Source organism: Chiloscyllium plagiosum, chromosome 19, assembly GCF_004010195.1.
Source record: "Chiloscyllium plagiosum isolate BGI_BamShark_2017 chromosome 19, ASM401019v2, whole genome shotgun sequence".
NCBI lineage: Eukaryota > Metazoa > Chordata > Chondrichthyes > Orectolobiformes > Hemiscylliidae > Chiloscyllium > Chiloscyllium plagiosum.
The window spans coordinates 54,894,849-54,921,650 of record NC_057728.1 but is presented as its reverse complement, the minus strand read 5'-3'; the positions used below and the strand labels follow the sequence as shown (position 1 = coordinate 54,921,650).

The 26,802-nt window shown below is 40.4% G+C and overlaps 1 protein-coding gene across 2 annotated transcripts in view; it reads left to right on the top strand.

The window, feature by feature from the left end:
- The window catches only part of ttc41 (tetratricopeptide repeat domain 41), a 63,500-nt gene that overhangs the window by 18,397 nt on the left and 18,301 nt on the right, over positions 1–26,802 (top strand). For both annotated transcript variants that reach the window (XM_043709928.1, XM_043709927.1), the window contains exons 7-10: positions 2,774–3,013; positions 4,679–4,877; positions 10,003–10,160; positions 25,538–25,677. In XM_043709928.1, coding sequence (XP_043565863.1) covers positions 2,774–3,013; positions 4,679–4,877; positions 10,003–10,160; positions 25,538–25,677 — 737 coding nt within the window. The remainder of the gene's footprint in view (positions 1–2,773; positions 3,014–4,678; positions 4,878–10,002; positions 10,161–25,537; positions 25,678–26,802) is intronic.

Genomic DNA, 26,802 nt, shown 5'->3' with positions numbered 1-26,802 from the left:
GGGGAGAATAATAGGATAGTTATGGTAGGGGATTTTAACTTTCCAAACATAGACTGGACTGTCATAGTGTTTAGATGGAGAAAATTTTAAGTCTGTACAAGAAAGTTTTCTGATTCAGTATGTGGATTACCTACTAGAGAAGGTGCAAAACATGACTTACTCTTGGGAAATAAGGCAGGGCAGGTGACTGAGGTATCGGGGGGGAGCACTTTGGGGCCAGTTACCGTAATTCTATTAGTTTTAAAATAGTGATGGAAAAGGATAGACCAGATCTAAAAGTTGAAGTTCTAAATTGGAGGAAGGCTAATTTTAATGGTACAGGGCAAGAACTTTCAAAAGCTGATTGGGGGCAGATGTTCACAGGTAAAGGAACAGCTGGAAAATGGGAAGCCTTCAGAAATGAGATAACGAGAGTCCAAAGAGAGTATATTCCTGTTAGGATGAAAGGAAAAGCTGGTAGGTATAGGGAAAGCTGGATGACGAGAGAAATGAGGATTTGGTTAAGAAAACGAAGGAAGCATATGTCAGGTATAGACAGGATAGATCAAATGAATCCTTAGAAAAATATAACGGCAGTAGGAATATACTTAAGAGGAAAATCAGGAGGGCAAAAGGGGACATGACATAGCTTTGGCAAATAGAGACTCCAAAGATTTTTTTACAAATATATTGAGGACAAAAGGGTAAGTAGGGAAAGAATTTGGCCCCTCAAAGATCAGCAAGGTGATCTTTGTGTGGAACCGCAGTAGGTGGGGGAGATACTAAATGAGTATTTTCCATCAGTGTTTACTGTGGAGAAGGACATGGAAGATATAGAATGTGGGGAAATAGATGGTGACATCTTGAAAAATGTCCATATTACAGAGGGGGACATTCTGGATGTCTTGAAATGCATAAAAGTGGATAAATCCCAAGGACCTGATTAGGTGTACCCTAGAACTCTGTGAGAATCTAGGGAAGTGATTGCCACAGAAGATTCCTGCACTACCTGCCTACCTCTCTTACCTTTCCTGGAGTTAACCCATCTATGTGACTGTATTGGAACTTTTTTCCCTTCCTATAACTGCCATCCATCACATCCCCTTGCTCTTGTAAATTCCTCATTGCCTCTAACTGTCACTCCAACTCACAGTACTCACATTGTAGATTTACAGCAAGGCTATACTTAAAAGTATTCACTTATCTGTTTCTGTGCTTTGACCTCTCCCAACAGGTTACTCCAAGATCAGTTGTGAATTTCACTGTTTGTTAATTTTCCTAGTCGCACTCTGATGTCCAGTAATACATGAATTCAACCGCAAAGGCTGTAACTGCACAGGTTCACTGCTGTGTCAGTTATCAGTGTAGGTTTCTCTCCCCCTCTCTCTCTCTGTCTCTCTTCTGCACTGACCTGACAATTGCTGCCTTTGTCTGTTCCTCTCCCTTTTAAAAGTGCCATTGTTTTGATTTTTTTTTCTCCAAAGTTCCAAAATAATGCAACAGCATATAAAACAGCAATTGCCACTCCTGGAATTCGAGGAAATCACCTCCAATGCCTAAAATACCTCAAAAAAAAAAGGAGCAGCTTGTTACAGCCAGAAAATGTTCCCGTCCTCACTTCTTTATTAAATAAATATAAACAAGTCACAAGGTCAAACTCTTCAAATGAGATTTATATTTGTATTATAATTTGGAGGTGCTGGTGTTGGATCGGGGAGGACAAAGTTAAAAATGACACAACACCAACAGGTACATATCCAACAGGCTAGCTTTCTTCATCAGATGGTTGTGGAGCAGAATCATAAGACATAGAATTTACAGCAATCGGATTGCAGTGTCTTGGGATGTAATATTAAACAAATTTAGTTTAAGTCTTTCATATTTTAGAATGATAATGTTAGTTTTGGTTCCTTCATGTGTAAATCCCAGAACTTTTTTACAGTTACATTCTCAAGATAGCTTTAATCATAGGTGCCATCTCAGCTCAGACAATGCAGTGAAGGTGTGAAGTTAAAGTCTGTCTGTGTCCCAATGTTAGGTCAGACTGATCCTATTTCTACAGTGGGATTGAAGAAACTTACATCAATTTATACAGTTTTTGAGCAAAATAAAATGTAATTCTGCAAGTACAAATTCACCCCACAAACGTGTGTGTGTGTTTGTGTGTGTACGCATGTGCGTGCAGGTGAGACTGAGTGAGTGTGTGCATGTGGGTGTGTGAGTTCATCCCCGCACACACACCCACATGCACACCCTCGGTCTCCCCTGTATTTACACACATACAAATTTATGGGGTGAATTTGTACTTGCAGAATTACATTTTATTTTGCTGAAAAACTGCATAAATCCATGTACGATTCTGTAATTCCCACTTTAGAAATAGTCTGACCTATTGGGACACGGACAGATTTTAACCTCACATCTTCAGTGCATTATCTGAGCTGAAATGGCACCTATTGTTAAAGTTATCTTGAGAATGCAATTTCAGAATCAATCAAAACATGGTGAAAAAATTGCAGGGATGATGCAATCAGTAATCAGTAAGAAAAGGTCTCTGCATCTGGAGAACTGCATTTGGTCCTAAGGAATGATATTTTGACCTTAGAGAAGGTGCTTTGCAGATGCACCAGAATGATACTTGGGCCAAAAGGGAAAAGTTATGAGAGCATAGATTCGACATGTATTCCCTTAAATAGAAGATTAGGCATTGTCAAATTGAGATGATTATATTTATCAGCGTTGATATGGTTTATAGAGAAAAGCATGCCTAATTTCCTGGAATTCCATGTTTCAGGTATGAAGGGCTGGGTCGTTGACATCCTTTGTCTGCTCAGTGTATCTCGTTATGGACTAAATGAGGAGGATATCCAACAACTTCTTAAAGATCTAGGCTACAAAGACACCAATGAGATCAGTAGCTTTGACTGGGCTCTCTTCCGGACTGCCACCATGGCATGGATACAAGAAAGGCCAGATGGATTGTTGAATTTCACCCACCAATCAATACGTGATGCTGTGGAATGTCTCCTTCTTGGTAAAAAGTCTCGTGCTAAAATTGGAAAGGAACATTTAAAATAGTTGTTTGGTAGTTGAAAGAAAAGACTAATTTTGTCAAAGCTTTTCATCTTGCATTCATCAGGACAATTTGCAAAAATACCAATAACTGTATTAATTATTATATTACTATTTAATTAAGAACACTAAGGTATTTCTATTTGCAGAGATTAAAATTGTAGTCCAACAAATTTACCATATATATTGGTGTAAAAGTCAAATTTATTTAGACTATTTTTAAAGGTTCAATTTATAGGGTTTGTCTAATACAAGGTCACGAGTTTTGAGGGGCTAAATATCATGCTGTAGCTTGAAATACCGTTTAAGTAGCAGAAGTCAATTTGATTGCACAACTAATCCTGCGTAAAGAAGGGAAACAGAATGAATTGCAGGAAAGATAATTACAGGATAAAAGCAAGAGAAACAAAAATGAATCACTGGTAGTAGATTTATACATACAGATACGAAAATTTAACATGTCAAAGATTCATTAAAATCTTGCAAAATCACACTGTTGAGCAACATCATGGCTTGGTATAATTGCACACTTAAAATGAAACATTTATTAAATTCTGAATCTGTAAGCGTCTTGAACTTTCCCACCAAATTCTTCCATTTCCCTCCCATTTACTCTCGTATATTATGAACCTCAGCAACATTAACTTTTATTCAGATATAATGGCACAATTAAAACGATTAACTTTTTAACGACATTAACTTTTGGATGTATAGTGAACAAAGTGCGATAAGTACCGATAGACTTAGTACCGGTCTCAATGAATGAATGAATCAAAATGTGCTATAGTAAACTAAGTGGGTAAGTAGAGTAATGAGTGAATAGACGCAATATAGTAAACAAAGAGTGATGAGTAAAGTTACCAGTATGAATGAATGAATGTGATTTTGTTTAATTGGGTTATTGAGAACAGGTAGTTTCCTTTGTAAGTGGTTTATAATGTGATATAGTAGAGTCATAGAGGTGTACAGCATGGAAACAGACCCATTGGTCCAGCCCATCCATGCCGACCAGATATCCCAACCCAACCTAGTCCCACCTGCCAGCATCCGGCCCATATCCCTCCAAACCAGCCTCGGACGCTCCAGGAAAAACAGCCCCAGCCTGTACAGCCTCTCCCTGTAGCTCAGATCCTCCAACCCTGGCAACATCCTTGTAAATCTTTTCTGATCCCTTTCAAGTTTCACAACATCTTTCTGATAGGAAGGAGACCAGAATTGCATGCAATATTCCAACAGTGGCCTAACCAATGTCCTGTACAGCCGTAACATGACCTCCCAACTCCTGTACTCAATACTCTGACCAATAAAGGAAAGCATACCAAAAGCCTTCTTCACTATCCTATCTATCTGCAACTCCACTTTCAAGGAGCCATGAACCTGCACTCCAAAGTCTATAGTGGTGATATAGTAGGATTGACTTTTACTTGAAATATATGGAAAATAAAAGATTTTTGACCAAAAATAAGCTGTCAACTTTTACATGGTATCGACTTTTACACGAGTTTTTAATGTACTTACATGTTCATAGAATTGAATCAAAGTCTATTTAAGGGCAGTGAAAATGTGCTTATAACTGACTGTTAAAAATAATTATGCTCATTTCTATGTCTCTTGTTCTAAATTGTAGGTGTAATTGCTCCAGTCAATGAATCTACTTCAAACTCTTATCAAAATCATTTCAACCATAAAAAGACCCTCAGTCACCAGCTATTTAAAGAGTACCTTGCACAGCAGAAATACACCCTGAAACTTTACCAAGAGCTACCTTGGCATCTGGAAATGAGTGGAAACCTCCGTGATTTGTGTACGATTGTATCTGATCCCATGTAAGTCAAAAGTCAAATTTTTGACTTGCTTGTTTTAATATTCAATCATTACATTTCGAACCTATAGTCTAACTCTTTATACTCTTGTTATTAAGTACTGTTGCTTTACATTACAGAGCAAAATTCAACCAAATGCTTTAACGTTACATTTCATAGAACAGATGCATTTTACAATATAATTCCTGAGTTCCTTTCTTCTTCATTTATTTCACTTAGGTTTGGTGAACTGTGAAATTATGCAGTTCCAAGGCATTGCACATGTAACAACAACTACATCATATTAATAATTTTGTGTGTTTTAAGGGGGCAACTAAGGAGGGATGAATGGTGGAACAATTATAATTGGGAATGCACAAGAGGCAAGAATTGAAGAACTGCAAATATGTTGTGGGGCTGAAGGAAATTACAAATGTAGGGAGGGTCCAAGCTATGGAAAGATTTATGAACAAGTACAAGAATTTTAAAAATCACGTGTTCCTTGACTGGGAGGGAAGGTAGATTAGCAAGCACAGAGATGGTAGTGGAACAGGACCTATTGCAAGTTAAGTCACGTGCAACAAAGTTTTTGATTATTTCAAGTTTATGGAGAGAAACCAGTCAGGAGGATATTGGAATAGTAATGTCTAGAGGTAAGGAAGGTATAAATGAGTGTTTCAGCAGCATAAGAACTGAGACTGGGATGAAAGTCATACAGGTATACACAGGAGACCTAGAGCTTTTCAAAATTATAAGTCATGGAATAAAAGAGACAATAGCAATGTGGATACAAAGTGATAGGAAACAGAGAATATGATTGATGGATATTTGGGCTTGAGGAATGTTTCTGTTGGCGTTCCCCAGCCAATATTGGGAACCTTGCTTTTCCTATATATATTATTGACCTGGATCTTGATGTGCAGACGACAATTTCAAAGTTTGGAGATGATGCAAAATTTGTAAAGAATTGCAGACTGTGAGGAGGACAGTGTGGAACTCCAAAAAGCACATTGACAAGTTGGTGGAGTAGGGAGACAAATGACAGATGATGCACTTTGTAAGAAAATACATTTCTAATGGGGGTGCAGGAACAGAATACATATGTACACAGATCATTGAAGGTTGCAAGACAAATGAAGAGCAGCAGTTCATAATGTCAGCACTCTTGACTTTATAAGAGAGGGACACAAGAGCAAGGAGGTACGTTGAACTTGCATAAGACACATGTTCGACTTTAGCCGGAGTATTGCGTGCAGTTCTGGGTGCCACAAAATAGGAAAAATGTAAAAGCAAAACATAAAAAATGGGAATAGTTCCAGGAATGAGAAACTTCAGTTTTGAAGATAGATTTTAGAAGTTGGGATTGTTCTGTTTGGAGAGAAGAAGGTTGAGAAGAGATTTGATCAAAGTTTCCTAACTCATGAGCAGAAAATGAGGAGAAGCTGTTGCCACTCACGAACAAGACAACATTGGATTAAAGTGATATGCAAAAGGAAGCAGGAAGGAGGTACAGAATGCACGCCTGGAAATTTGGGGAAGGCAAAACTAACTGAGGTGTTCAAGAGGGCATTCGTTGATTATTTGGATAGAAATTGTGTGCAAGGATATGGGGAAAAGACAGGAAATTGGCACAAGGTATTGCTGCTCATTTGAAGAGTAGGTGCAGGCACAATAGGCTGAATTGTCTCCTTTTGTGCTGTAACAACTCCATGATATTCTTGTATTTTTGAGATACTTGTTAATATTTAGTGGTGGTTTTGCTGTAATCAGTTTTCTTTGCTGCATTTCCCTGACAAGTGATACACAATCAATATATTGAAAATACTAATCAAAATGAATTATTCAATTGAAATAAACTTTAGTGAAGCTAATTGCATGGATCAATGACCCAGTCTTAATTCTTTAATGAGGTACATGAGAAATTTTATTTTCTGTGCAATTAATAATTAACTGACAATGTTTCGCCAAGGTACAAAGACGTGTCCTGATATATAGAGTCATAGAGACGTACAGCACGGAAACAGACCCTTCGGTCCAACTCGTCCATGCCGAACAGATATCCTAAACTATTCTAGTCCCACTTAGTCATAGAGTCATAGAGGTGTACAGCATAGAAACAGACTCTTCATTCCAACCCATTCACGCCGACCAGATATCCCAACCCAATCTAGTCCCACCTGCCAGCAACTGGCCCATATCCCTCCAAACCCTTCCTATTCATATACCCATCCAAATGCCTCTTAAATGTTGCAATTGTACCAGCCTCCACTACATCCTCTGGCAGCTCATTCCATACATGTACCACCCTCTGTGTGAAAAAGTTGCCCCTTTGGTCTCTTTTATATATTTCCCTCTCACCCTAAACCTATGCCCTCTAGTTCTGGACCCACCTACCCCAGGGAAAATACTTTGTCGATTTATCCTATCCATGCCCCTCATAATTTTGTAAACCTCTATAAGTTCACCCCTCAGCCTCGGACGCTCCAGGGAAAACTGCCCCAGCCTGTTCAGCCTCTCCCTGTAGCTCAGATCCTCCAACCCTGGCAACATCCTTGTAAATCTTTTCTGAACCCTTTCAAGTTTCACAACATCTTTCCGATAGGAAGGAGACCAGAATTGCACGCAATATTCCAATAATGGCCTGACCAATGTCCTGTACAGCCGCAACATGACCTCCCAACTTCTGTACTCAATACTCTGACTAATAAAGAAAAGCATACCAAATGCCTTCTTCACTATCCTATCTACCTGCGACTCCACTTTCAAGGAGCTATGAACCTGCACTCCAAGGTCTCTTTGTTCAGCAACACTCCCTAGGATCTTACCATTAAGTGTATAAGTCCTGCTAAGATTTGCTTTCCCAAAATGCAACACCTCACATTTATCTGAATTAAACTCCATCTGCCACCTCTCAGCCCATTGGCCCATCTGGTCCAGACCCTGTTGTAATCTGAGGGAACCGTCTTCGCTGTCCACTGCACCTCCAATTTTGGTGTCATCTGCAAACTTACTAACTGTACCTCTTATGCTCGCATCCAAATCATTTATGTAAATGACAAAAAGTAGAGGGCCCAGCACCGATCCTTGTGGCACTCCACTAGTGACAGGCTTCCAGTCTGAAAAACAACCCTCTACCACCACCCTCTGTCTTCTACCTTTGAGCCAGTTCTGTATCGAAATGGCTAGTTCTCCCTGTATTCCATGAGATCTAACCTTGCTAATCATTCTCCCATGGGGAACCTTGTCGAACGCCTTACTGAAGTCCATATGGATCACATCTACTGCTCTGCCCCCATCAATCTTCCTTGTTACTCTTCAAAAAACTCAATCAAGTTTGTGAGACATGATTTCCCATGCACAAAGCCATGTTGACTATCCCGAATCAGTACTTTACTTTCCAAATACATGTTCATATATGTAGAAACACAGAACTGTTACATCAAAGAAGACGACTGTTTGGCTGCATCATATCTACACTTAAGCTGCAAATGAGCAACTCTCTCACTCCCCTCGGTTATCCCCATTACCCTCTATATTGTTCCTTTTCCAATGAAAATTTAATTTTCCTTTTGAATGCCTTGATTGAATTTACATCCATTGACACACCTTCAGGCAGTGCATTCCAGGCCTTAATCATACCCTACATGAAAGAGTTTTCCCTGTGTCGCTTTTGTTTCTTTCCCCAATTACTTTAAATTTGTGTCTCTTCCTTTCGATTCTTTCATAAATAGGAGCTGTTTCTCTCTGCCCATTCTGTCAGACCCATCATGGCTTTGAAAAGCTCTATCAAATCTCATTCCCGTTTCCAAGGAAAACAGCCTTAACTTATATGTTTAGATTAGATTACATTACAGTGTGGAAACAGGCCCTTCGGCCCAACAAGTCCACACTGACCCGCCGAAGCGAAACCCACCCATACCCCTACATTTACCCCTTACCTAACACTACGGGCAATTTAGCATGGCCAATTCACCTGACCCTGCACATCTTTGGACTGTGGGAGGAAACCGGAGCACCCGGAGGAAACCCACGCAGACACGGGGAGAACGTGCAAACTCCACACAGTCAGTCGCCTGAGGCGGGAATTGAACCCGGGTCTCAGGCGCTGTGAGGCAGCAGTGCTAACCACTATGCCACCGTGCCGCCCACAAATGTCTTATAACTTGTATCTTAATATTTGCAATTCCTAATCCCTGGAATTATTCTTGCAAATTTTATCATAATTCTCTCAAATACCTTTAAGTCTTTCCAAAAATGTAGCATCCAGAACTGGATGTAATACCCCAGCTGAGGCTAAACTCCTATCCAAGTTCATCAGAAACTTCCTGCTTTTGTATGCTATGCTCCTATTTATAAAATCTAGGATACTGTGTGCTTTATTATCTACTCTCTCAAATTTTTCTGCCACCTTCAATGACTCATGCACATGTATGAGGAGAAAGTGAGCACTGCAGATCCTGGAGATCAGAGTCGAAGAGTGTGGTGCTGGAAAAACACAGCCAGTCAGGCAGCACCAGAAGAGCACGAGAATCGATGTTTCAGGCATAAACTCTTCATTAGGAATTAGGCTTGTGGGCCAAGGGAGCTGAGAGATTAATGGGAGGGGGGGTGCACTATACTTAGTTCCCTCTGTTCTTGCATCCCCTTTAGAGCTGGACCTTTTCTTGTTGCTGCCCAGTTCCCACATGGAATAGTTAGGATGCTCAAATAAAACTGGTGTACACTTTATAAGAGAGGGACAGAGCACAAGAACAAGGAGGTCTGTTGAAGTTGCATAAGGCATATGTTGGACTTCAGCCGGAGTATTGTGTACAGTTTTGGATGCCATATTATTGGAAAAATGTAAATGCTAAACATGAAAACTGTGAGAATGCAGAAACGATTCACAGGAATAGTGGGGTGTACTCATTATTATTACTTTGGGTGGGAATCTGACTAGTACCATTTTATAGTATACTTGCTAGTAGTCAAAATCACTCCTACCTACCCCAAGCCTCAATGCCCCAGATCTATATTTATATGTGTTTATGTTCTGTACGTTTGTTGCTTTTTGGGAAGTTAATGCCAATGGCAGCCCAATAATCTTTCATTGACAGGTAAGGTGTAAGGCAAATTTCAAAAATAAAAGGTCTTATTTCTTTCTCTTCAGAATCATGGATCTAATCTATCAGAATTCAAAGCATTCTTATCAATCGAAGCTGGATCTTGTCCATCACTGGGATTTGTTATCAGAGGCAGGATTTGATCCTACGGTTGCCTATCACAAAATGGTGGTTGAGTTCCTGGCCAGACCCTATGTATCAGAAAGTAGGAAATTTGCAATAATATTTACAGTTACTATGAAAAAGAAATTCTTCTCAATTCTTAGTAGGAAAATTTAACTGTAGACTTTCACTTAATTTATATTCATCTTACTCTATTGTAGAAATATATCAATTATTAGTGGGTAGCTCTGTTACACAATTTTCCATATAGTTTCCTTAAATCGTGACTTTTTAGTTTTAATTAATATTTTGTGTACTAATTGAACAAGATTTCCTTGGGAGTGGCTATTCCACACAGATTTCAGGGATGGAACTGGTAGGGGTTGTGTCGCTGGTGGGGTGGGGTAGTTGCGCCCAGTGGAGGGGGTAACTGGGTGCACATTGGGATTGGGGTGGAGTGTCAGGTCGCAGGTGGAGGGGTGCTCTGGGTTCTGGGAGGGGAAAGGTGTCAGGGTCAGGGTCTGAGGGTATTAGTTCAGGATCTGAGGGATTTGTGATTGGGGATGCGTGAGATAAGTACAAGATCAGTTTAATAGTTACTCGAGTTACACTATATACTTAATTGTCAAACATTTATTAACTATTTTACATAAATTTATTGAAACCCTCTGAAGTCTCTGATTTAAACTTTTGGAGGATTCCCAGCATAGAATTCAAACAGAAAATTCAATTTTCCTGGCAATTTCTACACTTAAGCTGCTTAGATGGAAATTCTGCAGGGTCCCAGGTGCATCTCCGATCTGCTCTGGCATAACGACTGTCTGGCCTGTGAAAAACCCAATCATTTTCATTAGATGTGCTTTTTATTATACTGTTGTAGAGTCATAGAGATGTACAGCATGGAAGCAGACCCTTCGGTCCAACCTGGATTAGTGGTGCTGGAAGAGCACAGCAGTTCAGGCAGCATCCAAGGAGCAGCGAAATCGAAGTTTCCGGCAAAAGCCCTTCATCAGGAATAAAGGCAGAGAGCCTGAAGCGTGGAGAGATAAGCTAGAGGAGGGTGGGGGTGGGGAGAAAGTAGCATAGAGTACAGTAGGTAAGTGGGAGGGGACTTTTTTTATTCTTCCTGTCAGGATAGATATTTTTGTGTTTTTCCATATCATCCAGTATTTGCCACATCTTTGTCCACTCACTTAGCCTATTTATATCTTCTTGTAGCCTCCTTATATTCTCTTCACAACTTATTTTCCTACCTATTTTTGTGTCATCAGCAAATTTGATAACTGTAACTTCCATCCCTTCATTTTATTTGTAAAAATTAAAATCTTGTTTTTGTCTGCATCAGCTTAATTTGGTATTTAGAATTCAAAGGTGAAGGGGGACAAAAGATTCTGTAGTATGCTTCAACAACTGAAGATGCCTAATATTGAATTTCCCAAATTCGGAAGAGAACTTCCTTGTGAAATTTTTGATTCCCTGTGAAAATGGGCAAATAAATGTTTTTGTGAGGATTAATTACTTAGAAAGCAATCCTGCATGATCACAAAGTACCAATCAATGATTAACCATCATATTTGCTCAAATCTTCAGTTCCATCTGAACTTTGTTTGAATAATTTCTGTAGCTGGTAAGGTAAGTATAAAAAAGCTGAATTTTTTTTGTAGTATATAATAAGTATAGTAAGTTATTATTAGAGTGGTCAGATTTCTAGCATCTGCAGTGCTTTGGTTTATTATACAAAAAATCAATTATTTTCTGTTTTGTAAAATGATAGTAAAGATAAACCATTGTAAGCGTTTGTTTTTTCTTTGATTATTTTACTACTGTTTAATAAAACTATTGGCTAAAATTAAATTAGTATAGAATCATTCTTTTAGTAGACTAGAGTTAGCCACAGAACTGAATCAGCAATGCACTATTTGTAAAATACAACTGTTTCTTGGCACATAACGAAATTTTAACCAGAGTCTAACTATATTATGAACTTTGATTCCAAATTGATCCGACTCTTGTCTGTTATTGACAGGTGCAATCATAATGATCAACTTCTCAGCCGAGATGTTTCCTAAACTATTCAATAGTTTATAATAGATGGCAATTCCATATTTTCATTTTAAGTTAGATCCATTTATTTAGATACTGAGGCAGTGATCTTGAGAAGGAAATTATTTGATAAAATTCTATATCTAAGCTTAATAAAGAAAATGAAGACACCCAAATGTATGTGTAAGTAATTTTGAGTTAACATGAAATGATAAAGTGCGTCACTCCGTATACAAGTCATTGTGTGAAATGATATCAGAGTTTCACTTTTTAGAAGTGCCTTCACCGACTCCAGACCCCGTCATGTGTTCCTTTATTTTCTGGCCTCTGTTGTATTAAAGGAAGGTAGGTGGAAAAACCCCTATTTAAAAGGCTTTAATTCTCACCAAAAGAATTTTTATCCAGTCATCAAACAAAGTTAGTTTCGATCCTTTAGAGGAGAATACTAATAAACCTGTCATAATTTCAGATACTATTATGCCAGAAATTCAAAGCTTTAGAATCTCCTGGTTTAATAAGAGTTTTGCCAACAAAGTAGTTGAGATGGATAGGAAATTGAGAATCCCATCTCCACTCCATATATTAGAGGTACTTTATGATGCCTTACTGCAGGAGTGTATTTTGAGTTTAAGCAATTTAATATCATAAACTTTAAACAGTGCATTGGTGTGCTAAATGTTTTGTACTCCAGTGTTACTTCACAAGCTCTTGTTTTGATGCAAGAAGTTAATTAACCACATTCTGTGATGTAAGGTTTATATTGCTTTGTTTGGATAAGCTCCGTCTTGAGAATCTGCTTTTCTTACAAAAGACAAGTACAACATGTCTGGAAAACCAGTGCTGGAATGTTTCCCACTTTGGAAATAACAAATTAGAAGGGAATATGGTTTATCTATTTAAGGTCCGAGCATTCTACAGACAGAACAAAAACTTTTGTTCATCTCGGTAGCTATCTAATTCATGAATATTTGAGATCGTTCTATTATTAATTAATTAGTTAGCAAATTGCCGTTTCCTTGCTATCAGGGAGCGCTGAACCCTGAATGCATTTAAAACTCTGCAGTGATTTTTTTTAGATAAAAGTGTCAAAATATCTCTCGATGTTTCTTCACAAGGTTTTAGAAATATCCTGTATGAATTCAATGGACGGAAGTCTAATATCTGTCATCTCTTGTAATGTTTTATCAAATCTCAAGTAAATATTGAAATGTGCTGTTAAGTATTTTTGGATCATTGGAATCTCTTTTGGGGTAGAAGTGACCTGTACAAGAAGGACGGATTGCACCTAAATTGGAAGGGGACTAATATACTGGCAGGGAAATTTGCTAGAACTGCTTGGGAGGATTTAAACTAGTAAGGTGGAGGGGGGGTGTGGTGGTGGGACCCAGGGAGATAGTGAGGAAAGAGATCAATCTGAGACTGATACAATTGAGAACAGAAGTGAGTCAAACAGTCAGGGCAGGCAGGGACAAGGTAGGACTAATAAATTAAACTGCATTTATTTCAATGCAAGGGGCCTAACAGGGAAGGCAGATGAACTCAGGGCATGGTTAGGAACATGGGACTGGGATATCATAGTAATTACAGAAACATGGCTCAGGGATGGGCATGACTGGGAGCTTAATGTTCCAGGATACAAATGCTACAGGAAGGATAGAAATGGAGGCAAGAGAGGAGGGGGAGTGGCATTTTTGATAAGGGATAGCATTACAGCTGTGCTGAGGGAGGATATTCCTGGAAATACATACAGGGAAGTTATTTGGGTGGAACTGAGAAATAAGAAAGGGATGATCACCTATTGGGATTGTATTATAGAACCCCTAATAGTCAGAGGGAAATTGAGAAACAGATTTGTAAGGAGATCTCGGTTATCTGTAAATAAGGCAGGACAGGTGACTGAGGTGTCAGTGGGGGAGCACTTTGGGGCCAGCGACCATAATTCTATTTGATTTAAAATGTGATGGAAACATAATTCTATTTGATTTAAAATAGTGATGGAAAAGGATAGACCAGATCTAAATGTTGAAGTTCTAAATTGGAGAAAGGCCAGTTTTGACAGTGTTAGGCAAGAACTTTCGAAAGCTAATTGGGGGCAGATGTTCGCAGGTAAAGGGACGGCTGGAAAATGGGAAGCCTTCAGAAATGAGAATCCTGAGAAAGTATATTTCTGTCAGGGTAAAAGGAAAGGCTGGTAGGTATAGCGAATGCTGGATGACTAAATAAATTCAGGGTTTGGTTAAGAAAAAGAAGGAAGCATATGTAATGTATAGACGAGATACATCGAGTGAATCCTTAGAAGAGTATAAAGAAGTAGGAGTATACTTAAGAAGGAAATCAGGAGGGCAAAAAGGGGACAAATAGAATTAAGGAGAATCCAAAAGGTTTTTACAAATACATTAAGGACAAAAGGGTAACTAGGGAGAGAATAGGGCCCCTCAAAGATCAGCAAGGCAGCCTTTGTGTGGAGCCGCAGAAAATGGGGGAGATACTGAACGAGTATTTTGCATCAGTATTTACTGTGGAAAAGGATATGGAAGATATAGACTGTAGGGAAATAGATGGTGACATCTTGCAAAATGTCCAGATTACAGAGGAGGAAGTGCTGAATGTCTTGAAATGGGTAAAGGTGGATAAATCCCCAGGACCTGATCAGGTGTACCCGAGAACTCTGTGGGAAGCTTGCACAATTCAACCAAATGCAAGAAAAACTGTTACATAGAACATAAAACAGTACAGCACAGTACAAGCCCTTCAGCCCTTGATGTTGTGCCGACGTTTTATCCTACTCTAGGGTCAAACTAATCTACATATGCTACATTTTACTATCATCTATATGCTGATCCAAGAGTTGCTTAAACATCTGTAATGTATCTGACTCTACTACCACTGCTGGTACCACATACTCACCATTCTTTGAATAAAGAACCCACCTCTGATATCTCCTCTAAACCTTCCCCAATCATCTCAAAATTGTGCCACCTTGTGATAACCATTTCCATCCTGGAAAAAACCCTCTGGCTATCCACTCTATCCAGCACATCCTTCTTAACATCAACCTGTTCAAGTGTATCAGTCCATTTCACGCTGTCCTCAGAAATGACAATCCCTCTGACTAGTGGATACTGAAGCAAAGTATTCGTTAAGGACCTCCCCTATCTCCTCCAACTCCAGGCGCAAGTACCCTCCGCTATCACTGATAAGCCCTACCCTCACTCTGGCCATCCTTTTGTTCCTCACATAAGTGTAGAACGACTTGGGGTTCTCCTTAATCATACCCGCCAAGGGTTTTTCATGCTCCATTTTAGCTCTCTTGAGTCCATTCTTCAGTTCCTTCCTGGCTACCTTGAGCCCTGTCTGATCCTTGCTTTCTCAACCTTAAATAAGCGTCCTTCTTCCTCTTCACTAGTTGTTTGATAGTAAATCCCTTTCTCACTTTAAGCTTCCAAACTATTTTCATTTGCATCACAATTTCTTTCTGATCTTCTTCCTCCTAGCAACCTCTCTGACCTACCTTCATTTATTATTTTTATGAACACTTATTCTTATTCCCCATAAAGGTTACATTGTGCCTTTCATAACCTCAGAATATCTCAAAAATTTACAGCCATTTAAATACTATCAAAGTAGCAGTCAAATGTTCCGCAAATAGCAATGAGATATGTGATTAGATAATCTGGGCTAATCTGCTTGAAGAACAAATATTGTGCAAGATATTGGGAGAATTCTCTCAGTTTTGTTTTATACTTTCCCCCTTATAGTAGAGATGGTAAACAGGCTTAATTATTGTTGTATCGCCATAGTCTTACTAGATAATAGGGGCTGCTGTCTCATTAGAGAGAAGCAACTGGTGATAATTTAACCTGAGGGCCACCAGACCTCAGGCGAGGGAAGAGTTTGAGAAAGAGAGTCCTTCATGGTAACCTCAAACCAGTGATGGGAATTGAACCCACACTGTTGACATTGCACTGATTTGTAAACCAACAATCCAGCCAACTGAGCTAAATTGATTCCCAACAGGCTTAGTATTTCATCCAAAAAGGCAGCAATTTAAAAAGTGTCGACCTCCCTCAGTACTGGACTAACTTTCTGCCTATAATATATGATCAAGTCTCTGACTGGCTCTTGAATTTATGACCTTCTTACACAGATAAGCATGCTACCTGTGAGCCAAAGCAGCTGAGCCTTTCTTTTCAGTAAACATTGTTGCTTTATTCCTTTTAAGTTTCAAAATCACTGTTTTATGTGCTCTTATTTTCACTTACACAAATCATCCTACTGTATATCACTGCTTTACAGAAGTGGAGCTACAAATATTAATGGGGTTTTGCTTTTGTTCAGTGTCAACCCCTGTCACTGGCCTTACTGGTTCTTCAAACATTTCTTGGTCACCCCAGCACCGATATAACTTTCCATAAAAATCAGGGTACTCATATTCTTTCCTCTCTCAAAACATCATCAAGCGCGACTTTACTTAATGACCACTTCCTAATATTCTGTAGACTTTTCTTCATCCAGGATAGTCATAAAATAGTACAGCATGGAAATAGACCCTTTGGTCCAAAAGTCCTTGCCAGTCATAATCCCAAAACCAAATTGGTCCCACCTGCCTGTGCTTGGCCCATATCCCTCCAAAGATTTCTTATTCATGTACTTATCCAAATGTCTTTTAAGCATTGTAACTAACTGCATTCACCACCTTCTTGGAAGTTCATTCTAAATCCATTCCTTATATAACAAAATGTACCCTCATGTCTTTTTAAAATTTTTCTCCTCTCACCTTAAAATATGCCCCCGGTCCTCCACTTTAGGGAAAAGTCACCTGCCCTTCACCTTATTTATGCCCCAAGTGATTTTATAAATCTCTATGAGATCACCTCTCAAGGTCATATGCTTTAGTGAAAAACGTTTCAGCTTATCCAGCCTCTCCTTATAACTCAAACCCTCCATTTCCAAAAACATCCTGGTAAATCTCTTTTGAACACTCTCCAGCTTGTTATAACCTTCCTATCTGAAAATGTGTTGCTGGAAAAGCGCAGCAGGTCAGGCAGCATCCAGGGAACAGGAGAATCGACGTTTCGGGCATAAGCCCTTCTTCAGGAAGGGTATAACCTTCCTATAACAGGGCAACTAGAATTGAACACAGTACTCCAGAAGAGGCCATTCCAGTGTTTGTACAACCTTGACATTATGGCCCAACTCTCAATAGTCTGAGCAATGAAGGCAAGTATGCTAAATACGTTCTTATCCACCTATCGATATGTGACTCAGATATAAAAGAATTATGTACCTGAACCCCAAGGTCTCTCTGTTCTACCCAAGGCCCTAGTTTTAATTGTATAAGTCTTGCCCTTATTTGTTGTACCAAAATGGAACACCTCCAAATTAAACTGCACCTGCCACCCCTCAGCCCATTGATTCAATTGATCATTTCTGAAGGCTTCCCATTTTCCAGCTGTCCCTTTACCTGCGAACATCTGCCCCCAATCAGCTTTTGAAAAGTTCTTGCCTAATTTCATCAAAATTGGCCTTCCTCCAATTTAGTACTTCAACTTTTAGATCTGATCTATCCTTTTCCATCACTATTTTAAAAACTAATAGAATTATGGTCGCTGGTCCCAAAGTGCTTCCCCGTTGACACCTCAGTCACCTGCCCTGCCTTATTTCCCAAGAGTATGTCAAGTTTTGTACCTTCTCTCATAGGTACATCCACATACTGAATCAGAAAATTTTCTTGTACACACTTAACAAATTCTTCTCCATCTAAACCCTTAACACTATGGCAGTCCCTGTCTATGTTTGGAAAGTTAAAATCCCCTACCATAACCACCCTGTTGGGGCTGCAATACAGGCCTCCCATCAGTGAGCGTGAGATAGAAGAACAAATAGGTAAACAGATTATGGAAAGATGTAGAGGCAATAGGGTAGTGGTAATGGGAGATTTTAATTTTCCCAACATTGACTGAGATACACTTAACGTCAGAGGTCTGGATGGGGTAGAATTTGTAAGAAGCACCCAGGAGAGTTTTCTAGAGCAGTATGTCAATAGTCCAATGAGGGAAGGGGCCATATTGGACCTGGTACTGGGGAGCGAGCCAGGACAGGTGGTAGAAGTTGCGGTGGGGGATTTCTTTGGGAACAGTGACCACAATTCTGTAAGTTTTAGAATACTCGTTGATAAAGAAGCGAGTGGTCCTAAGGGAAGAGTACTAAACTGGGCCAAGGCCAATTATTCCTGAAGAAGGGCTTATGCCCGAAACGTCGATTCCCCTGTTCCTTGGATGCTGCCTGACCTGCTGCGCTTTTCCAGCAACACATTTTTAGCCAAGGCCAATTATATCAAAATTAGGAAGGAGCTCGGAAATGTGGCTTGGACACAGCTATTTGAAGGGAAGTCCACATTTGAGATGTGGGAGGCTTTCAGAGATAGGTTAAAGATAGTGCAGGATAGGCATGTCTCGTTGAAGGCAAAGGATAGGAAGAGCAAGATTCATGAACTGTGGATGACAGGAGAAATTGTACAACTAGCCAAGAGGAAAAGGGAAGCATACATATGGTCTAGGCAGCTAAGAACAGAATGGGCCGTGGAAGAATTTCGGAAGAGTAGGACATGTCTTAAACGAGGAATCAAGTGGGCTAAAAGGGGTCATGAAATAGCTTTAGCGAGCAGAATTAAGGAGAATCTCAAAGTATTTTATTCTTATATAAGAAGCAAGCAGGTAACTAGAGAAAGGATTGGTCCACTAAAGGATAACAAAGGAAGGCTGTGTGTCAAACCTGAGGGAATGAGTGAGATTTTGAATGATTACTTTGCATCAGTGTTCACTGAGGAGAGGAACATGATGAATGTTGAGATTAGAGATAGAAGTTTGATTAGTCTGGATCACGTTGACATAAGTAGGGAAGATGTGTTGGGTAGGCTAGAGGTTATTAAGGTGGACAAATCCCCAGGACCGGATGGGATCTATCCAAGGTTGCTGAGGGAGGCGAGAGAGGAAATAGCTGGGGCCCTGACAGATATCTTTGTGGCATCCTTAAACACAGGTGAGGTGCCGGAGGACTGGAGGGTTGCTGATGTTGTTCCCCTGTACAAGAAGGGTAGTAAGGATATTCTGGGTAACTACAGACCAGTGAGCCTTACATCAGTGGTGGGAAAGTTGCTGGAGAAGGTTCTGAGGGATAGGATCTATTTATATTTCGAAAAGAATGGGCTTACTGGTGATAGGCAACATGGTTTCGTGTGGGGAAGATCGTGCCTTACCAACTTAATAGAGTTCTTCGAGGAAGTGACCAAGTTGATAGATGAAGGAAGGGCTGTTGATGTCATATACATGGACTTTAGTAAGGCGTTTGATAAGGTTCCCCATGGTAGACTAATGGAGAAAGTGAAATCATATGGTGTGCAGGGTGTTCTAGCTAGGTGGATAAAGAACTGGTTGAGCAACAGGAGACAGAGAGTAGTAGTTGAAGGGAGTTTCTCGAAATGGAGAAAGGTGACCAGTGGTGTTCCACAGGGGTCAGTGTTGGGGCCACTGTTGTTTGTAATATACCTAAATGATCTGGAACAGGGCATTGTTGGTATGTTCAGCAAGTTTGCAGATGACACGAAGATTGATGGAGTAGCAGAAAGCATAAGGGACTGTCAGAGAATACAGGAGGATATAGATAGACTGGAGAGTTGGGTGGAAAAGTGGCAGATGGTTTTCAATCAAGACAAATGTGAGGTGATGCATTTAGGAGGAGAAAGTGAGGTCTGCAGATGCTGGAGATCAAAGTTGAAACTTTATTGCTGGAACAGCACAGCAGGTCAGGCAGCATCCAGGGAACAGGAGATTCGACGTTTCGGGCACAGGCCCTTCTTCAGGAATGGCCTGATGCATTTAGGCAAGACTAATTCCAGAGCGAATTATACAATGAATGGAAGAGCCTTGGGAAAAGTTGATGGGCAGAGAGATCTGGGAGTGCAGGTCCATTGTACCCTGAAGGTTGCTGCACAGGTGGATGGAGTGGTCAAGAAGGCATATAGTATGCTTGCCTTCATTGGACGGGGTATTGAGTATTAGAGCTGGCAAGTCATGTTAAAATTGTACAAGACATTGGTTCGGCTGCATTTAGAATACTGTGTACAGTTCTGGTCACCACATTACCGAAAGGATGTGGACGCTTTGGAGAGGGTGCAGAGGAGGTTTACGAGGATGTTGCCTGGTATGGAAGGTGCTAGCTATGAAGAAAGGTTGAGTAAGTTAGGTTTATTTTCACTAGAAAAAAGGAGATTGAGGGGGGACCTGATTGAGGTTTCCAAAATCATGACGGGTATAGACAGGGTGGATAGACAAGCTTTTTCCCAGGGTGAAGGATTCAATAACAAGAGATCACACTTTCAAAGTGAGAGGTGGAAAGTTTAAGGGGGATACACGTGGTAAATACTTCACACAGAGGGTGGTGGGTGTTTGGAACGCGTTACCAGCAAAGGTGGTAGAGGCAGGCACGGTAGATTCATATAAGATGCGTCTGGATAAGTGCATGAGTAGGTGGGGAGTAAAGGGATACAGATGCTTAGGAATTGGCTGACAGGTTTAGACATTACATTTTGATCAACTCAGGCTTGGAGGGCCGAAGGGCCTGTTACTGGGCTTTAAATTTTCTTTGTTCTTCTTTGTTCTATTATTCCTACAGATAACCGAGATCTCCTTACAAATCTGTTTCTCAATTTCCCTCTGACTATTAGGGTGTCTATAATACAATCCCAGTAAGGTGATCGTCCCTTTCTTATTTCTCAGTTCAACCCAAATGACTTCCCTGGATGTTTTTCTGGGAATATCCTCCCTCAGTACAGCTGTAATGCTATGCCTTATCAAAAACACTATTCCCACTCCTCTCTTGCCTCCCTTTCTGTCCTTGTTGTAGCATTTGTATCCTGGAACATTAAGCTGCCAATCCTGTCCATCCTTGAGTCACGTTTCTGTAATTGCTATGATATCCCAGTCCCATGTTCCTAACCATGCCCTGAGTTCATCTGCCTTACCTGTAGGCCTCTTGCATGGAAATAAATGCTCTTTAATTTATCAGTTCTACCTTGTTCTCTGCTTTGTCCCTGCCTGCCCTGATTGTTTGACTCGCTTCTTTTCTCAACTGTACCAGTCCCAGATTGATCTCTTTCCTCACTATCTCCCTGGGTCCCACCCCTCCCCCCACTTTAATAGTTTAAATCCTCCTGAGCAGCTCTAGCAAATCTCCCTGCCAGTATATTAGTCCTCTTCGAATTCAGGTGCAATCTATCCTACTTGTACAGGTCACTTCTACCCCAGAAGAGATTCCAATGATCCAAAAATGAGAATCCTTTTCCCATACACCAGCTCCTCAGCCATGCATTCATCTGCTCTATCCTCGTATTCTACCTTGTGGCCCCGGGAGTAATCCAGATATTACTGCTCTCAAGGATCTCCTGTTTAAATTTCTGCCTAACTCTTTATATTCTCCCTTCAGAATCTCATCCTTTTCCCTTCCTAGGTCATTGGTTCCAATGTGTACAATGACCTCTTGCCCCTCTCCCCCTTGAGAATATTCTACACCCTCTCTGAGACATCCTTGGCCCTGGCACCAGAGAGGCAACACACCATTCCTTGATTTTTCGCTGCTGGCCACAGAAGTGTCTGTCTGTGCCTTGGACTAGAGAGTCCACTAACATAATTGATCTCTTGGAACTCGATGTACCCCTCATTGCATTAGAGCCAGTCTCGATACCAGAAACCTGGCTGTTCATCCTACATTCCCCTGAGAATCCATCAACCCCTACATTTTCCAAAACAGCATACTTGTTTGAAATGGGGATAGCCACAGAAGACTCCTGCACTACCTGCCTACCTCTCTTAACTTTCCTGTAGTTAACCCATGTGACAGTATGTGCAACTTTTTTCCCTTCCTATAACTGCCATCCATCACATCCCCTTGCTCTTGTAAATTTCTCATTGCTTTTAACTGTCTCTCCAACCAATCCATTCGATCTCATAGGATTCACAACCAATGACATTTATTGCAGATATAATCCTCAGTAACATGTAAACTCTCCCTGGACTCCCACATCCAACAAGAAGAGCATATCACTCTACTAAAGGCCATTTTTGCTTCTTCCAATGTACAGACCCAGAATATAGCACTGGTCTTATTCCTCTATAAAACGCTGTTCCAGGCTAACATAACACTTATATTTTTAAGTTATTGAGACATATCTCAATAAAACATATAATCAAGAAAGAACCGACTCAACTCACTGCTGCAGACTTTCTGTAGGCCATACTTAAAAATATTCACTTATCTGTTTCTGTGCTGTGACCTCTGTCAAACATGTTCCTCCAAGATTAGTTGTGAATTTTGCTGTTAATTTTCCCAGATGCACTCCGATGTCCAGCAATACATGAATTCAAAGGCAGTAACTGTGCAGGTTCACTGCTGTGTCAGTTAGCAGTGTGGGATTCTTTTATTCTCTCTCTCCATTGCACTGACCTCATCATGTGCTGCCTTTGTCTGTTCCTCTCCCTTCTCAAAAGTGTTGTTGTTTTGACTTTTTTTCTCCACCTTTGATACTTTCTCCTTTAAAGACTCATGGAGCAACTTGTGTTCCACTTTGCCAATTCTTTCTCCTTATCTTTCTACCTGCCTGTCTGCCACCTGTTTATGTTTTTTAAAGATTATTTTTCAGATTCTTTATCTGAGGAAATTTTTTGTTTTCCTTTTATTCTTTTGTGGGAGGTAGGTGTTGCTGGCTGACATACATTGCCTGTCCCTAGCTGCCCTTGAAAGTCAACCACATTCCTGTGGTTCTGGAGTCACATGTAGGTCAGACCAGATGAGGATGGTAGACATTAGTAAGCCAGATGGTTTTGTCCAACAATTGATAATGGTTTTGTGGTCATCAGTAAATTCTTTGCGCCAGATTTAAAAAAAAGATGAAATTCAAATTCCACCATCTGCTATGGCAGAATTCAAACCCAGGTCCCCAGAACTTTAGCTGAGATTCTCCTGCATTCCATATTACAAAAGTAACACTTAAAAAACTATTTCATTGGCTCTAAATCAGTTTGAGGCATCCTGAACGTGTGAAAGGTGCCTTACAATACAAGTTTTTTTTCATTTTTAAAAAAAATGTAAGCACATTACAGGCAGTTCGTTCATTCCTACCATACACCCATCTCCATCAGTGGAAAATACCTATCTGGACTTGATTGAGTTTTTTAAGGAAGTAACCGAGAAGATTGATCAGGGCAGAGCAGTAGATGTTATTTACTTGGACTTTAGCAAAGCCTTTGACAAGGTTCCATATGGTAGACTAATTAATAAAATTAGATCACATGGGATTGAGGGTGAGCTTGCCAATTGTATACAAAATTGACTTTGCTGTAGGAGACAGAAACTGATGAGGGAGAGGGCTAATTTTTAGACTGGAGGCCTGTGACCAATGGTGTTCCATAGGGATCAGTGCTGGGTCCCCTTCTGTTTGTCATTCATATAAATGATTTAGATGAGAATATAGAAGGCATGGTTAGTAAGCTTATGGATGACACCAAAATTGGTGGTATAGTGGACAATGAAGAAGGTTGTCCAAGTTTACAAAAAGATCTTGATCAGTTGGGTCAATGGGCTGAGGATTGGCAGATGGAGTTTAATTTGGATAAATGTGAGGTATTGCATTTTGGTAAAACAATTAAGGGCAAGATTTATACAATTAAAACTAATGCCTTAGGAAGTGTTAAAGATCAGCTAAACCTAAGGATTCAGGTAGATAACTCTTTGAAGTTTGCATCACATGTAGACAAGATGGTTAAGAAGGCATTTAGCAAGCTTGTCTTCATTGCTCAGGTCTATAAATAAAGTAGTTGGGTTATAATTTTGAGGTTTGTACAGAACGTTGCTGAGGTCTCTTCTGGAGTACTGTGTCCAGTTTTGGTCATCCTCTTATTGGAAGGATATTATTAAGCTTGAGAGGTTTCATAAGGGATTTATCAGGATGTTGCTGGAAATGGAAGGTTTGAGTTATAACGAGGGGCTGGATAGGTTGGGACCTTTTTCACTGGAGTGTAGGAGGTGAGGGATGATCTTATAGAGGTTTATGAACTCATATGGGGTATAGATAAGGTGGGCGGCACGGTGGCACAGTGGTTAGCACTGCTGCCTCACAGCGCCAGAGACCTGGGTTCAATTCCCGTCTCAGGCGACTCTCTGTGTGGAGTTTGCACATTCTCCCTGTGTCTGTGTGGGTTTCCCCCAGGTGCTCCAGTTTCCTCCCACAGTCCAAACATGTGCAGGTTAGGTGAATTGGCCATGCTAAATTGCCCGTAATGTGAGGTGAAGGGGTAAATGTAGGGGAATGGGAATGGGTCTGGGTGGGTTGCGCTTCAGCGGGTCAGTGTGGACTTGATGGGGTGAAGGGCCTGTTTCCACACTGTAAGTAATCTAATCTTAAAAAAAAGGTGAATGACAGGTGTCTTTTTCCCTAGAGTGGGGTATTTCAAGACAAAGGGGCATGTTTTTAAGGTGACAGGAGAAAGATTTCAAAAAGACATGAGGGGCAACCTTTTTACACAGAGAGTGATTCATGTGTGGAATGATCTTTCAGAGGATACAAATAAAGTTACAATGTTTAAATGACATTTGGATAAATACATGAATAAAATATGTTTGGAGTGATATTAGCCAAGAGGCAGCAGGCAGGATTAGTTTAGTGTGTGATTATGGTCAGCATAGACTGGTTGGGCTGAAGGGTCTGTTTTCCGAGATGTATGACTCTATAACTACTGAGTTTTTCCAGCAATCTTTGTTTCTGCTTTTTCAAACAGAGGGTGGTTTGTTTTTTGTATTCATTCACGGAATGGGGGCGGGGGGTTGCTGGCCAAGCCAGCATTTATTGCCCATCCCTAATTGCCCAGAGGGCAGTTAGGAGTCAACCACATTTCTGTGGATCTGGAGTCACATGTATGCCAAACTGGGTAAGGATAGTAGATTCATTCCCAAAAGGACATTAGTGAACCAAAATGTTTTTTTCCCAACAATCGACAATGGATTCACAGTCATGTTTAGACTCTTACTTCCAGATTTTACTGAGTTCATATTACAATATCTGCCATGGCAGCATTTGAGCCCGGGTCCCCAGAACATTACCTGGGTTTCTGGATCAGTAGTCTAATGATAATACCACTAGGCAATTGCCTCCCCGAACTAGCAGAGGAAGTAGTAGATGCAGATACATTTACAACATTTAAAAGATAATTGGACAGGTACATGAATAAGAAAGGTTTAGAGGCATATGGGCCTAATGCAGGCAAGTGGGACTTGTTCAGTTTGGCAAACTTGGTCAGCTTGGATGAGTTAGACCAAAGGGTCTGACTCAGTGTTGTATGAGTCTATGACTGTATGATCTGGAAAGATTAATGTTTGTCATTGCAGATGGTGACAATGAAATGTTGAACTATAACAACTGCAGACAGGCTACTCTGATATGGTTTACTGCAGAGTTTCTGAAAGAACTTGACAAGACTGCAGAAGCAGAAGAAATACTTCAAATTGCCCTAACTTTATTGCCAGAGGTAAATGTTTAGTCAGATAGTACTCATTATTAAAATGATCAGTTACAATCTCATTTTTATAAAGATTATTGACCTGACAATATATACAAATAGTTTGGCATAAAATTACAGACTTTAAGGTACCCATCATGTTATAAACTGCTGAAATAATAAACATTTGATTCACACCCTGACACAAGCATTTACCAAAATTGAGATCACAAAGCACGATTTGTTGAAGAGGAGAGTATGAAACAGACTGGTAAGCTAGAGGAGATGCTTGTTAGGAAGGAAGATGTGTTGGGCATTTTGAAAAACTTGAGGATAGACAAGTCCCCCAGGCCTGATGGGATATATCCTAGGATTATGTGGGAAGCGAGAGAGGAAATTGCAGAGCCGTTGGCAATGATCTTTTCATCTTCACTGTCAATGGGGATGGTACCAGGGGACTGGAGAGTGGTGAATGTTGTGCCCCTGTTCAAAAAAAGGGAATAGAGATAACCCTGGGAATTACAGGCCAGTTCGTCTTACTTCGGTGGTAGGCAAAGTAATGGAAAGGGTACTGAGGGATAGGATTTATGAGTATCTGGAAAGACACTGCTTGATTAGGGACAGCCAGCACAGATTTGTGAGGGGTAGGTCTTGCCTTACAAGTCTTATTGAATTCATCGAGGAGGTGACCAAGCATGTGGATAAGGGAAGAGCAGTGGATGTAGTGTACATGGATTTCAGTAAGGCATTTGATAAGGTTCCCCAATGTTAGGCTTATGCGGAAAGTCAGGAGGCAGGGGATAGAGGGAAATTTGGCCAATTGGATAGAAAACTGGCTAACCGATCGAAGTTAGAGAGTGGTGGTAGATGGTAAATATTCAGCCTGGAGCCCAGTTACAAGTGGAGTGCCGCAGGGATCAGTTCTGGGTCCTCTGCTGTTCGTAATTTTTATTAATGACTTGGATGAGGGAGCCGAGGGGTGGGTCAGTAAATTTGCAGATGATACGAAGATAGGTGGAGTTGTGGACAGTGAGGAGGGCTGTTATCGGCTGCAGAGGGACTTAGATATGATGCAGAGCTGGGCTGAGGAGTGGCAGATGGAGTTCAACCCTGCCAAGTGTGAGGTTGTCCATTTTGGAAAAACAAATAAGAATG